At 43.0% G+C, this 17,135-nt stretch overlaps 1 protein-coding gene across 1 annotated transcript in view; it reads left to right on the top strand.

The window, feature by feature from the left end:
- The window catches only part of E2F3 (E2F transcription factor 3), a 76,294-nt gene that overhangs the window by 46,612 nt on the left and 12,547 nt on the right, over positions 1-17,135 (top strand). The window contains exon 2 of the mRNA XM_040460610.1: positions 16,197-16,308. Coding sequence (XP_040316544.1) covers positions 16,197-16,308 — 112 coding nt within the window. The remainder of the gene's footprint in view (positions 1-16,196; positions 16,309-17,135) is intronic.

Raw genomic sequence — 17,135 nt, 5'->3', positions numbered from 1 at the left:
CTTCCTTCCTTCCTTCCTTCCTTCCTTCCTTCCTTCCTTCCTTCCTTCCTTCCTGGCATCCATTCATTCTTTCATTGACCTTTGTCCTTTGCCATTCTCCATGGAGGCCCCTGCACCCTAGCCCCCAGGAGCCCACCATCTAAGAACTTCTGGCCTAGCTGGCCCCACTCTTCCTACCTTTAACTTCCGGTTCCTCTGATTTCTCATAATTTCTTTGGTGCCTAGGCTCTTATTGTGTTCTTAACATGTGTTTGTTTTGTTTGTATTCTGTTTTCACGAATTTAAAATGAATTACAGACACACTGTATTCTGGCACACCTTCCATCAGTAGAGGGCCCTGCCTTCCTCCACCCTTTATCTTCCTCTTCACCGACAGACTTCCCTCGAGGCCTTCTCTATGTATCTGTCAACAGTGGCTGTTTTTGGAGACCATACTGCAAATACAGTTCTGACTTGCTTTTTTTTTTTTTTTCTTACTAGATAAAGCCAAAGGTGGACCTCACTGTAGAATACTGTGGCTTCATAATGTTCTGCAGTGTGGGTGTATATAATATAGAAGGGTTTACCTAACCATCCCCCTGTTAATGGACAATAGACATTTAGGGTTGTTGCTGTTGTTGTTGTTGTTGTTGTTTTAAGTACCCCCCCGCCCCGTTAAATATAATGCTATAACAAACATTCTCCTATGTCTCTCTCTCTGCATGTTTTTAGTATTTCTCTAGGATGCATTGATTTCCTGAAGTACGGTTGTGGGTCAAAAGGTGTTTACGTGTTTAAAATGTTAATAATATTGCCAGATTACCTCCAGGTGCTTGGTCACATACCCATAATTCTGCCTTGCCAGCTGACTCCTACTTGTTTTTTAAAATCAACTATGTGAAACATTTCAGATACAAAGGATAGAAAGAATAGCATCGTGTGGTGACATCAGTAAATGCAGTTGAAGATTTTTGTTTTCTCCCCAATTGCTTTTTCTCTTTTTTCTCTGTATTCCCTGTTTCTCACATACTTTTCTGTGTATGGCTTGTGTGTGTATACTCATATTATATATGTAGTACCCTAATGCTATTTAATAAGGTCTTAACTGTTTTAAAACTTTATGTAAGGACACCGTGTTCATTCTGTGGTGTTTTTTGTTTTTGTTTGTTTTGTTTTGTTTTGCTCAGAATTTGTGTGATTCATCGATGCCAATAACTATAGCCTGGTACAATTCTTGTTTATGCTTCCTTGTGCATATGTGCAGGAGTTTGTGGTGCATGCTGAGGGGTTGATGGTTTTCACTAAGTACGGATAAAACTTTTTTCCAGGGGGTTTACAGCCCCAGCCCCCCTGTGCACTAGCAAGATACAACAGTTTTGCATATTTGCAACACCTGGTATTTTCAGACTTTGCAATTTTTTGCCAATCTGATGAGTGTGAAAAGATTATTTATTTTAAATTTACATTTCCCCGATTATATCTGTTACTATTTTGACCATTTAGTGCCCTCTTTTGGGAATTGCCTCTTCTTATCTTCTATTTTGCTCGGGTTATATTCCTTTTTCCTACCAGTTTCTAATCCTGTATCTTTTTTGGATAATAATTCTTAGGAGGCTGTGTGCATCACACATATCTTCTCGTAACCTGTGGCTTGACTTTATTGTGGTCTTCTGATGACCAGAGTCAATTTTAATGCAGTTTTTCACATGTATTATTTATGTGTCTCTTTCTTGTTTAAGAAAAAATCAAAGCCAAATATTTCCTTTGTTTCTTCTCATTACTGTAAAGTTTGGTCCGTTCATTTAGATCTGAAGTTGAATTTTGTGTGTGGTTTGAGGTAGGGATCCACTTTTATTTATTTTTCTTCTCAGATAAACAATTGTCCTGGCACCATTTGTGAAATAGTCATTCTTTGGTATCTACACTTGTGGTGAGCATAGCAGAATGAATGGGGTTGCTGAATCACTGTGTTGTACACCGGAAACTAATGTTGTGGTGTGTGCCAACTGGACTTCAATAAAAAACCAAAAACATAAAACAAACAAAAAACAGTCATCCTTTCCAGCAACCTGCAGTGCTCCATTTGTAATACATGACATTTCCAGGTACATGTGGAATTGTTTCTGGGTTTCCTGTTCTGTTCTCTTGGTCTATTTGCCTATCCCTTTGCCAGTACACATTTCACTCATTACTGTAGTTTTAGCATACAAGTCTGGATATCTGGTAGGGCAAGTCTGTCGACCTTGTTCTTCTCTTCAAAGTTGTCTTGGCTGTTCTTGGCTCTCTGCACTTACCCCTACTCATTCTTTAGGTATGCTTAAGATTATACCACTTACCTTATGATGATACAGTTCCATTTCTTCCCTTCTCGCTAGTATGCTAGTATGCTAGAATATGCTAGTATTCTGCATTTTACTTATACCTATGTTATAAATTCCACAATATAGTTTACTATTTTTGTTTAGTCATTTGTCTTTTACAGAGATTTAAATATAAGGGGGGAAGAAGTCACATATTTGCCATGTTGTTACCATTTTTGATACACTTAATTCATTTGTGTAGATCCATATTTCCAGCTGGCATCATTTCCTTCTGTTTGAAGGTCTTCCTTTAATATTTCTTCTATTGTGAGTCCACTGGTTAAAAAAAATTCCTTTAGCTTTTATATTGTGGGAAAAGTCTATTTGCCTTTGGATTTTGAAAGCTATTTTTGCTGGGTATGAAATTCTAGCTTGATAATTTACTTTCTTTCAGTTTTAAAAAGATGCTGCTGTACTGTCTTCTGGCTGTATTATTAAAAATGAGGAATCTCAGTTTTATTTCTCTGCCACGTATTCCTCCACCCACCCCCACTACCTTTGGAGATTTTTCTGTCAGTGATTTTGAGCAATTAGATTGTGATGTGCCTTATTACAGTTTTCTCCAGGTTTTCTTGTGTTTGGGATTCATTGAACTTGTTGAACCTATCAGTTTAAATCACTGATCCCTCCACTTAGCCTTTTTAACATGTGGAATGCAGTCACATTAACTTTTTTAATGTCCTATCAGCTGGTTCTACCATTTGTGTTGGTTTTAGGTCAGTTTTGATGGATTGATTTTTCTCCTAATGTCATTATGGTCATATGTTCTTGCTTTCTTGGAAGCCAGGTAATCTTCGGTTGGATGATAGTCATTATTGGGTGCTGGACACTTTTGTATTTCTGTAAATATTCTTCAGTTTTGTTCTGAGAGGCAGTTAAGTTTCTTAGGAAGAGTTTGATCTTTCAGCTCTTGCTTTGTAGGATGGGACCAGAGCAGCATTTATTCTAGGGCTACTTTTGCCTCACCAATACAGCAACAGCCTTCTGAATACTCTACCTGTGCCTCTGAATTATAAAGGCTGCTTTTTGTTTTGGTTTTTATTTATTTATTTTTTTCTAGTTTGTCTGCTAGAAACAATTGAAAGAACAGTGTGCTTACAATTTTATAGTTCTGGGCCTTATGGGAGCGCTAGGCACTCTTTATTTTTTATTTCTTTCAGGCATTTGTTTTTCCTGGCCTTGGGTAGTTTCCTCACATCCATACACTGTATTCTGCCAAATTCTCAAGAGGGACCTTCTGAAGACTTCCAAGATTCTGTCTCTGACCAGTTCTCTCCTTTCAGTGCTCTGTCCAAGTTTAAGCTACTTCGACCTCCGTGGACTCTCCGCTTCATCTCCTCAACTCAAGGAATTTTTGGCCTCCACCCAGGTTCCTCCTTACTTTGTTACGACCCAAAAACTCCCAACTCTCATATACAGGAATTTAACTTGACCACTAAATGAAAGTTGAGTGAATGGGAAAGTAGCACCCTTTGATCTTCGAGTCAGTTGTACAAGTATTGGATATTCCTGACATGACACAAGGCTACCAGATGTCTGCTTTCTGTTCTTTGCAATACTTAAAGTAACACTTCACTACGTTAAGAGGAAGTTCTTCATTTAGTTCTTAGGTTCATAAATCTTTCAAAAGTGCTCGCTCTTCTTGGCGTCCATTTGTCATGCTCCTGTATGGGGACAGTTTGTGAAACTATGTCCACTCAGGACCAAGTGTCCTGTCCTTTAGAGCCATGGTAGTCATTAAACGCATGCTGTTTTCCTGAGATTTAAGATGCTTGCACTGTGCTGCAAGCCATTTTACCAACTACATTCTGAAGTCATTCTCTGTGAACTCACTGGTTGAGATTCAGAATAGTTACTCTGATGTTTCTAAAGAACTCAACGGGAGAAAGTTTGCCAAGAGATTTTTTTGGTACAAGTCATGGAGAAATTAAATTAATATTATCTAAAACTGTTGTGTCAAACCCATAGTAAGAATTTGTTTACAGCTCTTCATTAAACCTATAAGTTATCTCTTTAGCTATAAATCGTTGAGGACGTAAAAAGGAGTATCTTTGTGTGTTTAATTGTCATTGTTTTCTATGGATGGGATGAGGTTCAGCTATTCAAATGGACAGCTCAAATTTGCTTGTATTTTTAGTACCTCTTTTTAGTCCTTATGTATAACACCAAGCAGGACAGAGACATAATTCCATTATCCAAAAACATGATTGGCTTATTTCATAAAATCTCAGTATTTGGTGTGAGCAGTGTAAGTATCCTTTAATAAAAACATAATTGTAGGAGGATAATGGTTTATTGCATGAGTCCACACACTGTGACCCATGGGCCAGATCTGGCCCCTGGCTTGTTCTGTAAATAAGTTTTATTGGAATACAGCAAAACCCATTTATTTACGCATGATGGCTGCTTTCCTGCCACAGAAGTGTTAAAGAACTCAAACAGGGCCGTGTCCGACGAGGTCTAAAATATTTACTACCTGGCCTTTTGCAGAAAACGTCAACTCCTGGTGTATTCCTTTGGTACTGAAGTGAGGTAAAATCCTAAGACCAAAAATGAGGAGTTGAAAAGGAACATCAAGATAAACCTAATAGTACTCCATGTAGAGTGTAGACCTGAAAGGGAATAATTAAGCTTGAGCATTTTGTGGGGGATTCAAAACCTTTTGCCCTCTCCATTTGAGAGACCACAATGGTTATTATAGAAAAGGGCATCCCAACATTTTTTATTATTAAAAATCTTGCTTATTTCCTCTTATTTCATTTGCATGACATTAAATCTGTGTCATTTATTAACCAGGCCCTTCTCTTGGGCTTCTTATTCATTTACTCTTAATTTGGTATAGATACAGAATTAATCTGTAAAAGGTTTTTAGGGTTTTTTGCCTTTTAAGATCAGTATTCAATTATTGGGGTAGAGACTTGGGTAGGAAGGGTATTAGGGCTCCTGCTCCTCTATGCAAAAGAAACCAGTGCCTTTGTGATGGAAGTGCCTGGCACCGTGCCTTACATATAGTGAGTAGTCGGTATCATGTGCTGATGAATGAGAATTAAATACACAGACACATCTGGTTCAGAAACGCAGATTGTCGGGGCGCCTGAGTGACTCAGTTGGTTAAGTACCGACTGTGGCTCAGGTCATGATCTCACGGTTCGTGGGCTTGAGTCCCACATCGGGCTCTGTGCTGATAGCTGGGAGCCTGGAGCCTGCTTCGGATTCTGTGTCTCCCTCGCTCTCTGCCCCTCCCCTGCTCAAACTCCGTCTCTGTCTCTCAAAAATAAACATTAAAAAAAAAGTGTATATATATATACATATACATATATATATGTATATATATATACATATACATATATATATATATATATATATAAAGAAAGGCAGGTCGTCAAACATAGTTTTCTCCTTTCCCTTGAAACCCTATGAAAATAATAGTAAACAGTTTGTCATTGTTGTTTTTCATTATTCACAATGAGAGTGGGGCTTTTAGCAGACCAGATCATTGGGCAGATTCCTGGAAAGCAGGGAAAGGATTGAGGAGTAGCGGTCAGTAAAGTAGAACAGGAAGCTATGGCGGAGAGAGCGTGGGTCTGCCTTGGAGAGCCTCAGGAGTCACAACAGCAGAGGCAAAAAGGATGTTCCCATGAAGGACTTCCTTTAAGTAGGAAAAGAGGACAATGGAGAAAATAAACAGGAAACACAAGAAAACTTCAAAAGAAGCAATTAGTGGTGAAGGAGAGGCGCTCCTCGTCATAAAGAACAAGATGCTATAAAAAGGGATTGATCAGAGAGCAAAAGCAAAACAAATACTCTTGGAAATGAAAAATCTAGTTGCCCAAACTGAAACAAAACGAAACAAAAACCAAAACGTAGTGAATGGAAGTTAGATTTGATGTAAGGATGACAGAAAATAGGAGCTTTAGAGGATCCCTCTAAGAGGAATAGGAATTCCCAGAAAATGAGAGAAAACGAGAGGGGATGATTTACAACATACATGTTTCTTCTAGCTCAAGGCCAAGCCGGTAAGTTCTAGGAGCCCAGGAGTCCCTCACACCGTGAGTGAGAAAAGTTGCACACCTGAACAGATGTTACGAAATTTTACAATAAATGGAAGACAGGCCAGGCATCTCTCAGAGAGGTTAAAAACCCAGTAGTTCCAAGGCCACAGGTCTCTCACCATCAACACTGGATATAAAAAGCACTAGAACAGTGGCTTCTGAGTGCTGAGGGCAACCCATGTTCAGCCTGAAATTCTTTGCTTACCCAGCCTATCGAGTGTGAGGATGAAATACACATTTCAGATATACAGGGACTCAAACGTTCCCTTCCGTACTACTCTTCGGATGTGTCCCAGGAAAGCAGTCAACTAGCATTGGGCTCGGGAAACTGACTCTGTCTCAGGCAACAGAAGGCAACCCCAGCTGACTTAAGCAGCGAAGGAATTTATGGAAGGATATTGAGGATTAGAGAACCAGGCTCGGAGGACAGGCAGGAACCAGCAAGGACCAGCAGACAGAGCCACAGCCAAAATGTCAATCCACAGAACGAATCCAGTGGAATCACAAATCTAGTGATTTCTTCCGGGCTCCAGCAGCCATCGCCAGCCGGCCCGCTGCTCTGCCAGAGCCCCTCCGGGTTCTGGGTCTGGAGTGGCTGCGTGTGTCTGTCCTCCCGCTGAGGTAGCAGGACTGGTCCAAGCTCTGGGGAAGCTGGGAAAGAGCACAGGGAGTCCTCTACTTCCATGATAGAAGGGCAGCTATGCCTCCCACATAGACTGATCAAGTGGGGAGTTTCCTAAGCCTGGGTGGGAAGGTTCAGAGGCTGGGCAGTCAAATAAAGGGACAGATGTCCCCTTCAGGCTTCCACACTGTACAGTGAGTGGAAAACCACAGAATGACAGCTTTGCAACAGGCGCACAGAACTGTCTGTCTAGGGTCTAGACAGCAGGAGGTCCAAGTGTTTCAGGCAGGAGAAATAGTGGGGACTTGATAGAATGGGTAATACAATGGAGAAAAAGATGTGACGGATATGAAAAGGTGAGGTAATCTTCGGTTGGATGATAGTCATCGCTGGGGGGCTGGACATTTTCATCCAGAAATAGCTGTGCAAGCTTATTCCTTACAGATGCAGAGGTGACCACCAGGAGAAAGAATAAAATTGATTCCCCTGGGGAGGTAGCCATTATAAGCTGCCTGAACTAGTGGGTTTTTAAAAATCATGTGCATTAATTTCTTTTTAAATTGTCTTAAAGTATTCTGTTTTGTTTTGTTTTCTAAGTAGGCTCCATGCCCAACTTGGGGCTTGCACTCATGACCCTGAGATCAAAAGTCGCATGCTCTACCAACTGAGCCAGCCAGGCACCCTGTCTCAAATTCTTCTTTTTTTTTTTTTTTTTTCCTTTTAATGTTTATTTATTTTGAGAGAGTGACAGTGTGACTGGAAGAAGGGCAGAGAGAGGGAGAGAGAGAATCCCTAGCAGGCTCCACACTGTCAGCACAGACCCTGGTGTGGGGCTCGAACTCATGAAACCATAGATCACGACCTGATTGGAGATCAAGAGTCAGACGCTTAACCGACTAAACCACCCAGGCGTCCCTCAAATTATTCGTAAAAACAAAACAAATGTCTGTAGAGAGGGAAGCAATCACCAGTTCATCAGTAAATGGCTTTGATTTCAGAAGTTCTGCCCTTTAGAAACATTCGTATGTATGTGCTTAGATTCCCAGACCAGTCTGCAAACACAAATTATAGTGAAGATATCCTAGATCTGTAGTTTAAAAGTAATAAAAAAAAAAAAAGGCCAAGTTTGGGGGCATTCTACGTACCCAGTGATGGGGAAATTTAGCTGGGGCAGGGAGGCATGGGAAGGAGCACGTCTGAGAGAAGAGAGACTACTCTCCACTGGTGGTGGCTGGGATGCGGCATTTAAGGGGAAGTCTTCACCAAGATAAAATGCACTCTTCTTGTTTCCACACGCCTCCGTCTGCGTTTCTGTTCAGTTCCCCAGTTCCTGGGAGACAATTCGCTTTCTGATTAGGCTTTCTCACCTAATAGCTCATAGAGACGCTGCTCCTGTCAATTCTGAACTTGACCTGGCTGAGGAAAGCCGGGGAGGACCTTAGAGCTCTTCATCCTGGGTAACTTCATCTCAAGGCAAAGGGGACCCTGAGTGTGGTTTATAACCACATGGCACGGAAGGGACTGTGACGTGGCCCCTTCTTCACCCTCTGCACCCAAGTCCCTGTGCTCCTGCTTATGCCTGGACAGCCTTCTGGAGATCGTGACACCCAGACCTTTCTCTGCAGGACAGAGCCCCTTGCCTTCCAGGATGTGGCTCAAACACCGCCAGCTCTTTCCACCCTCTCCAGACCTCCACCATCTTCTCCATCCAGCCCCCCTTCCTGCCTTCCTGCCCCCAGCCATGGGCTCATTGTGGCATTCTTCATGCATTTCCCATTATTTGCCTGGAGCCTCTCTTATAGCAGGGACCACCATGTTGCCTTTATAATCACCTGCCTGTGCAGGGCTGGGTACACAGCAGGCACTTAATAAATATTTAATGGATTTTAAAATGGTTAGCCAGATTGTGTTAGTATGTAGTCACAGCTGGAAACTGGGAATTCCTTTCTTGAAATCCTCCTGCCCTAACCTACTGACCTAAGGATGGCCAGAACCCAAGTGTGATTCATCTGTGGTCTGGTGTCAAACTAGAGATTCTCTCCATTGGATCATTCCGCTAAGGAGCTTAACCTGGCCCTCGTATCTTTTTAGCCTCCATATTTACTTCTCTTCGTCCTCTGCTTGAAACGTCCTGCCTCGTCTTTGGCCATGAAACAAAACGTATCATGGATCTGGTTCTTTCCTTTGCCCAGGTCTCTTATTAACGGAGGTAAAGGGAGTTTATTTTAGGGTTCAGTTTGTGAACGACAGCAGGCCATGCCTTTTTCTTGATTTAATTCTTTTCCTGTGGCTCAGCCAAATGGTAGATAAGAACACCACTTCCCTCCCCGCCGTGAGGGGGGATGCCCTTCTGTTAGTATGGCCCATTTCTGCTTTGAACTCATACCCATGCCTACTGAATGGTACAGAAGATTTTTAACAGTCTAAAAACCAAACCGGCAGCCTTCTTTTGTTTAACCTCCAATGGAAATTTTTGTCTTGTTATGCAAGGAACCCATGATCACTTTTAAATGATTTAGAAAGAGGAAAATAAAATCACTGTAATCCTACCACCCAAAGATTAATACTCTTAAACGATTTAGTGTATAGCCTTAGATATCGTTTCTTCCTATGTGTATAATTTCCCTACAAAAATAACATTTTAAATTCACACCTACTTTTCTTTTAAACTTACATATATAGATGCATATCATTAATTGCACAACCTTCCATTATATAAATGTACAATAACTTACTGAACTTTTCTTCTGATTGGGCATTTATGTTGGACATAGGTGGAAAAATATAAATATTCAAGAAAACAGCTGTGCTGTTTTAAATAGACAAATCCTAGAAACAACATCAATATTCTCAGAATATACTCCAAAGAATAGAATTGCTAGGTATAACTTTAGTATGTATAAAGACACATTGCCTTCGGGGCGCCTGGGTGGCTCGGTTGAGCGTCCAACTTCAGCTCAAGTCATGGTCTCAAGGTTCGTGAGTTCGAGCCCCACATTGGACTCTGTGCTGACAGCTCGGAGCCTGGAGCCTGTTCAGATTCTGTGTCTCCCTCTCTGTCTGCCCCTCCCCTGCTCACTCTCTCTCTCTCTCTCTCTCTCTCAAACATTAAAAAATTTAAAAAAAAAGACACATTGCTTTGTCAAATAAATCTTACAAACTATAAACATGAAGTCATTACCCCATATTTAATTTTACTTCTCAGAGATAACCTCCATTAACATTTGCTGTGGGTCTTCCTCTATGGATGCATGGAAAATTTTAGAGCGAAGTCTATATTTCATAGTTTTTTTACCCTTATAAAATCTTCAGATGTGTCCTTCTGCAACTTTAATTTTTCCCCCATATGTTTCTTGAAAATCTTCCCAAATATGTAGCGATTAGTCTCCAGCATATGTATGCGTATGCGTGCACACATATGTGTGTGTGTATATATATGTACATTCCACATACATGCATACAAACCTTACAGGTTTGTGATGTCAGAGCTTTGTGCCTTACCTGCCAAGAGACTTTGGGAATTTATTCCTTGGTTCATTCAAAATAAATAAGTGAATTTGTCTGAGTGCATGCCGTGTGCAAGGCTGCTTGAGACCTGAGCTCATGGTCCAGGGAGGAAGCCTGGAGCATACACGTGCGTTGTGATGGCAGTCAGGCCGCGGTAGCCCAGAAGTTGCTATGGCAACAGGAGGGCCATTTCGATCAGTCCAGGGAGGTCGTGGGCTCAAATCCTGGTATCTATGACTCACTAAGGTAAACCCTTACCTTCTCTGCCTCAGTGCAAGGTGGGCATAGTGATACCCACCCCACAGTGCCATCATGAATGCTTACAGTAGAAGAGTGCTGACTATCCATTAGCAGGTATTTGGTTAAGTAAACAAGTTGTGGCATATTAATGAATCCGGCATTATGTAGCTATGAAAAATAAGGTCATCCTGTGTTAATAAATGCATCATTGGTGTACAGTTTTTTGTAAAGTGCAATGGTCTCTGTATACATACTTATATTCACATAGATTGTCTAAAAGGAGATCAAAGGAACTTAATAGTCTTGCCTTTGAGGAAGGGGATGGGATCAGGAGTGGGAGAAAGAGTTGCTTTCCTCATAGACACATTTGTGCTGTTTGAATTTCCATATCCCTTTTATTGTGTAAAGGAAAGTTTTTTTAAAGTCATGAATAAAATAACTTGGGGTGCCTGGGTGGCACAATCAATTGTCCAACTCTTTTTTTTTTTTTTGTAATTTTTTTTAACTATTTATTTTTGAGAGACAAAGTGCGAGCAGGGGAGGGGCAGAGAGAGAGAGGGAGACACAGAATCCGAAGCAGGCTCCAGGCTCTGAGCTGTCAGCACAGAGCCTGACGCAGGGCTCGAACCCACAAACAGTGAGATCATGACCTGAGCTGAAGTCGGTCACCCAACCAACTGAGCCACTCAGGCACCCCGACTGTCCAACTCTTGACTTGGGGTTCTCTCTCGATAGATAGATAGATAGATAGATAGATAGATAGATAGATCTGTCCAGACCCCACTCATGATCTTGTGTGCTGTCTCTCTCTCTCTCAAATAAATAAATAAATAAATAAAGCTCTAAATTTATCATAAAGTAAAATGACATCAGTTTAATATAACTTTTCAAATATTTTCATGTGGCAGTTTTTCACAATCCTTAAAGTGGTTATAAGCATGGGTTTGGAGTAGGCATATTTTCTGACTGCGGGATCTCGGAAAAGTTATTTGAGCATTCTAAACCTCCCGTTTTCTCCCGTAGAATGGGAAATAATAATAACAACTACCTTGTAGGGACGTTGTGAAAAGGAGATAACATAATCAAGTGAAAAGTAATTGCCATGGTGCATGATACATTATGAGCACTCAAATATCCCTTGACTTCTAGCTAATGCTAGCATGCCAGATCTATCGGGACTCCAGGCTGCAAATAATGGTCACCAAAGTCAGTTTTCTTCTACGAAAAAAGGGAATCTGTTAGTTCATACAAAATGGAAGTCTTGGGTAGACCTGCCTTTGGTCATGGCTATTTCTAGCACCTCACTTGAAGGCATTGGGACTCAGTCTCTCCAGCTCTTTACTTCCATGTTGGCTCAGTTCCCAGGTAGCCCCAGGCTGACTTCCTACTAATAACTCCCAGTGAAAAGAACCCAGTACTTTCCCCATCGTTTCTAACAAAAGTCCCACACTGGCCGATTTTCCTGCTTTGATCATAGGCCCATTAGCCAAGGGATACTGGAATACGCTGATTGGTGGGCCCAGGTTACAAGACTCACCTTTGAACCCTCTATGGGAAGGGCCAGCCTAAGATGTTGAGCAGTGTCAGGGTTTTTGCTCATCAGGCTTAGAGACAAAGAAACCACCTGAACTAAGAATTGTGGAGAAGTTTCTTCCCCGAAGGCAAAAATAGGGTCCACAGATGCCAGATGGGCAGAAACTATGGTTGTTCCCCGCCCCCCCGCCCCAGCCCACTGCTTGGCTGCCTGACAGTTATTACTAATATATATATATTTTTTTTTAATTTTTTTTTCAGAAATTTAACATTGCAACATCTTAGTTTGGGTTGACGTTCTAAAATTAGCACCTACTTCATTTATAATAAAAGCCACACTTGGTAATACCTCAGAAAGATGCCACGTGGGCGATCTACGTAACCTCTCTCCCGTCCAGCCTTTGTTCCTACTTAGGACCAGATGGCTGGGCCTTCCGCTGAGCACCAGATAGATGAGTTGCTTTACTGATAGGGGCCATGTGATCGGAAGATCTCTTTATAAACAGAAGAACTCAACAGTTCAGGGAGATGGTCACACTCATAAGAAACAAAAGTTGAGCTGATGGGAGAGAGATTTCCATCTGTCCTGGTGTGAGCAGAGACCGCCCGTACTGTTTAAAACCTCCCATGTAGTTGTTTGTTTGTTTGTGTGTTTGTTTTTACCAAGCACGTGCGCCTAAATTTGTTAAGGTGATGCTGCTCCATGACGTATCAAATGTTCAGCCAGCTCTTTCGCCAGAGAGATTCCAGTTAGTGTGCCCGTCCTCAGGTCTGCGACCTGTAAGTCCTAAGGACTACTGTGTGTTCATCTCCGATCCAGTTCAGCTCCTTTCACTACAGCGCGGAGGAATGCTAACAGGATAGCCTGGCAGAAACGCCCATCTGGAAAAGGAAAATGACACAGTGATCACCTCTCAAAGCCTGTCACGTCTACTCCGCAGGAATAGCTCGTGTAGCCGATATGACCGCCCCCAATTTCTACCCTCCAGGAGGATTTGCTGGGGCTGCCTTTCTTCCTCAGCTCATTTCTTTTTGGCGTAGATGTATAGGCTTGGTGATCTATCCCCTTAGAGGCTGAGATCTCATAGATTGTGAGGATTCTAGGACTTAAGGATTCTCTGGCAGTAGAAGTGCCCTTAAGATTTAGTAGATTTTCCATCAAGTATTTAGATTGGTTCAACTCTCCAAAGTCACACAACCAGCCTAGTCCTGGTCCTTGAAGTTAGATCTCCGTTTCTTAGCAACAGATCTCTGGGAATTTCCCCAGCCTACAAGCTTACTGCTTTCCAGGGGTCTTCGCCTCAAAGCAATTTGGAACAGTAGCCTGGATGGGGGAGGGAAAACTAATATGCCCCCAGGCCCCTGGCCAGTGAGCAATTCTTTATTGTGAGTGTTCAGGAAGAGTTTACAGACTTAAGAGCCCAAGAGTTCTGGGTCTCCCATTTGACTCCCTGCTGGGGACCTTAACATGGAAAGAATACAGCGGTGTACCTCTTGGATGGCTTTCTGTGGAGAGAAAAAGCCTCCGTAGCAAAGCTGCTCCCCTCTCTACTTGTAGGTGAGCCTCAGATGGAGCTTGCCTCTATCAGTGGTGACCTCCTGCAGGCCGCAAGAAGTGACCCACCCACCCTGCCGCTCTTCACTGAGGCTTTGATTGGCTGATGCCACTGAGAAGTCTGGGGAAAGACCAGCTGTTGTCCCCAGCATATGACTTGATTCAGAGTTTTGAGTGATGGCCTTAGACCCCATTCTCTCCGTGTCTTCACTCCACCTTCCCCTCTAGAGCCTCTGTTGTCGGGTAGTTTCCGGCTACTGTCAACCTTACTGGGAAGGCACAACCCCTTCTTGCCAGTGGTTCCAGAAAAATTCCTGAGTTGGCCTTTGTTCACCCAGGTTTGCTCATGTGCCATCCGGCCCAGTCACTGTGGGGGAGGGGAGGATGGAACACAAAGATCAGGCAGGCCCAGATCACCTGTGTGCACAGATGTGCCTGTGCTGGCACAGGGAGGGGGGTGCTCCCCAAAGACAATCAGAGGCTTTTACCTAAACGAAGAGAGTGTTTGCCAGGCCAACCAAAACAACAGGCCCACACGAGGATTTGACAGAATATTTGGGAGGGGAAGATGAAGTTAAGAAATTTACTGAACGTCGTTCCTAGGCCTTGAGAGTGAACTTCAGCCCAGCATTGCCCAACAGAAAGATAACACGTGGGGCGCCCAGGTGGCTCAGTCGGTTAAGCGTCCGACTTCCGCTCAGGTCATGCTCCCAAGGCTCGTGGGTTCGAGCCCCGCGTCAGGCTCTGGGCTGACAGCTTGGAGCCTAGAAACTGCTTTGGATTCTGTGTCTCCCTCTCTCTCTGCCCCTCCCCTACTTGCGCTCTGTCTCTCTCTCAAAAATAAATAAACATTAAATTTTAAAAAACGGCATTTTTCAATTATGTTTATTTTATTACTCAATTAGTTAAAAACAAACATTTAATTTAAAAAAGGAAAGCTAATATGTGCCACAAATGCAAGCCACATAGTAAAAATATATATGAAACAAAACAGGTGAAATAATCATTTTAATACTGTCTGATTTAATAATATTTTAGAAAGCCAAAATATCATTTTGGCATGTAATCTATATAAAAACAGTTGGTGATGGATTTTGCCCCTTTTGGGGGTGGCACGTTTTCAGAATCCGGTGTGCATTTGACACCTAGAGCACATGTTGATTCAGATGAGCCATACGCGGCTGTGGCCACTGTAGCGACCAGAACGAGATGAACTGATCACTTTCTACAGAGAAGCCAGCAAAGCTCTTACTTCTGTTTCTATGTCGTGAGGAGTTCTGTGAACTTGTGCATCTCCTCATTAGGAGGATCTGCCCCAGAAATGAGCCTAGAGACACATGGCCCTGTGGGGTGTCCAGTCGGTACCATTCCTGTCTGGACACCTGTCACACCCAGAGGTTGGCACACAATAATCACTTACTTCAGTGATCTGTCTCCTCTCAGACTCTACGCGCTAGGGAGGCAGGGACTCTTAACCTATCTTGCTTTCACCTGCGTGCCCTAAGCCCAGTGCCCAGTCCGTAGACACTAGGTGGGTATTTTTGCAGTGAAATTCGATCAAATTAAAAACTTGAAGACCTCCACGCGTCAGGTGTGATGACAGAATTGGAGACAGTAATACCAGGGGCATTTGCAGTATTTGTTATTCCGGTGAATGACCATTTGTAGTCTGTGACTAGTTGTGTTGCTGTTCAATCACTCTCACATATATTGAATATAAATAGAGAGAGAGAGAGAGAGAGTGATTGAACACCTACAGAAACCCAGGCTCTGTGCCAAGCACTAGGTATACAAAGATAAGTGGGAAACGGTCCCTGCCTTAAAGGAAATGAGACACAGAGAAGTAAAATAACCCTTATATGCAATAAGTGGAGGATACAAATAAACAGAGTGTTCGCGGGAGCACAAGGAAGGGGGTCCTGCCCAGATTAGAGATGAGGTCGGCGGCAAAGTTTTGCAGGGGAGAAGTGAGTTTCTGTTCCGCGATGCCTGCTGTCGTCTTAGTGTCTTGCCCCACGCCTGGCACGTATGTTGAATGAATGAATGGATGAATGAGTGAGCAAACGAACGAACGAACAAGGTGGCTCCTGATCCTAATCCTAAAGGACCACTGGCTCTGTCCTCCATCTGATGGGTAATCCGTTGCGGGTGAAGAGAGTTGACGTGATAGCCCGGCCCCCGGAGCAGAACCTGGCTGTGGGGCGGGCCCAGGGCCCCGAGTGCGGCAGAGCAGAGGCCTGAGAGCTGGCAGGTGCCCGCAGCCCTTGGCAGGGACAGGTCACAGACAGCCCTGCTCCTTGTGATTGCCCACGTGCCCAGTGACCAATGCTTGTGCTCTCACATTGCAGGCCAAGCGAAGGCTGGAGCTGGGAGAAAGCGGTCATCAGTACCTCTCCGATGGCTTAAAAACCCCTAAGGGCAAAGGAAGAGCTGCACTTCGAAGTCCAGATAGTCCAAAAAGTAAGGATGCTCTCATCTCATATTCTCCTTGGTGTGGGCTTCCCACCTTTCAAAGCTTGTGGCCGAGAGGATGCCAAGGTGTGAATAATGCTGGCATGTTGTGTCCTTTTTCATCTCTCTGTTCCTATCCAGAAAATTAAATACAGTGTCTCCAGATGCCCCGCAAAGGGTTTCGAGTCACTTCGGGACCTGAATACTGATTGGGGCGGGGGGGGGGGCCTCTTTGAATGTGTGTGGTTTCACTTTTCCACTTGGAATACAAGTTCTTTGTATTCTATACAAATTTAAATTCTATACCATTCTATAATCAAATTTAGTTTTAACTTTCCTTAACAGACATGACTTTGGAGAGCAGGCTTAACTGGGGCTAGACAAACCGCGCCAGGGCCGGGGATGTCTGCGCCAGCCTGAATCTCTCTAACTAAGCGGAAGGCAGTGTAAGAATTGACCGACACTAATACACTGCAGCTAGTTTTCCTTTCCATCGATTGCTTTTTCTGGGAGAGAGAAAAAAGTAGGTTGAAAACAGCTTAACAGTCCTTTATGTCTTTGGCATTTAACATAGATGCTAAATTAGACTTTGTTCGCTCCTCTCATGGAGTTTATGAATGAGGCAGTCCACAAACGGTGTGTAATGCTCAGCGAAAGCCTTGACCTGGGCACCTGCGAGAGAGTAAACACGATATTGAATAAGGACATTGCATTCAAGAGGGATGGGGCAATTCCACTGAAAGGCAGTTTCAGTATTCTTCATCCACTTGAAGCATTATTTGAAAAAGTGGTGAATAAGTCACACACACACACACACACACACACACACACACACA

This window comes from Herpailurus yagouaroundi, unplaced genomic scaffold (genome assembly GCF_014898765.1).
Source record: "Herpailurus yagouaroundi ecotype Mexico unplaced genomic scaffold, PumYag 250, whole genome shotgun sequence".
NCBI lineage: Eukaryota > Metazoa > Chordata > Mammalia > Carnivora > Felidae > Herpailurus > Herpailurus yagouaroundi.
Note: the sequence above shows the minus strand (reverse complement) of the source record. Positions and strands in the feature narration are given on the sequence as shown.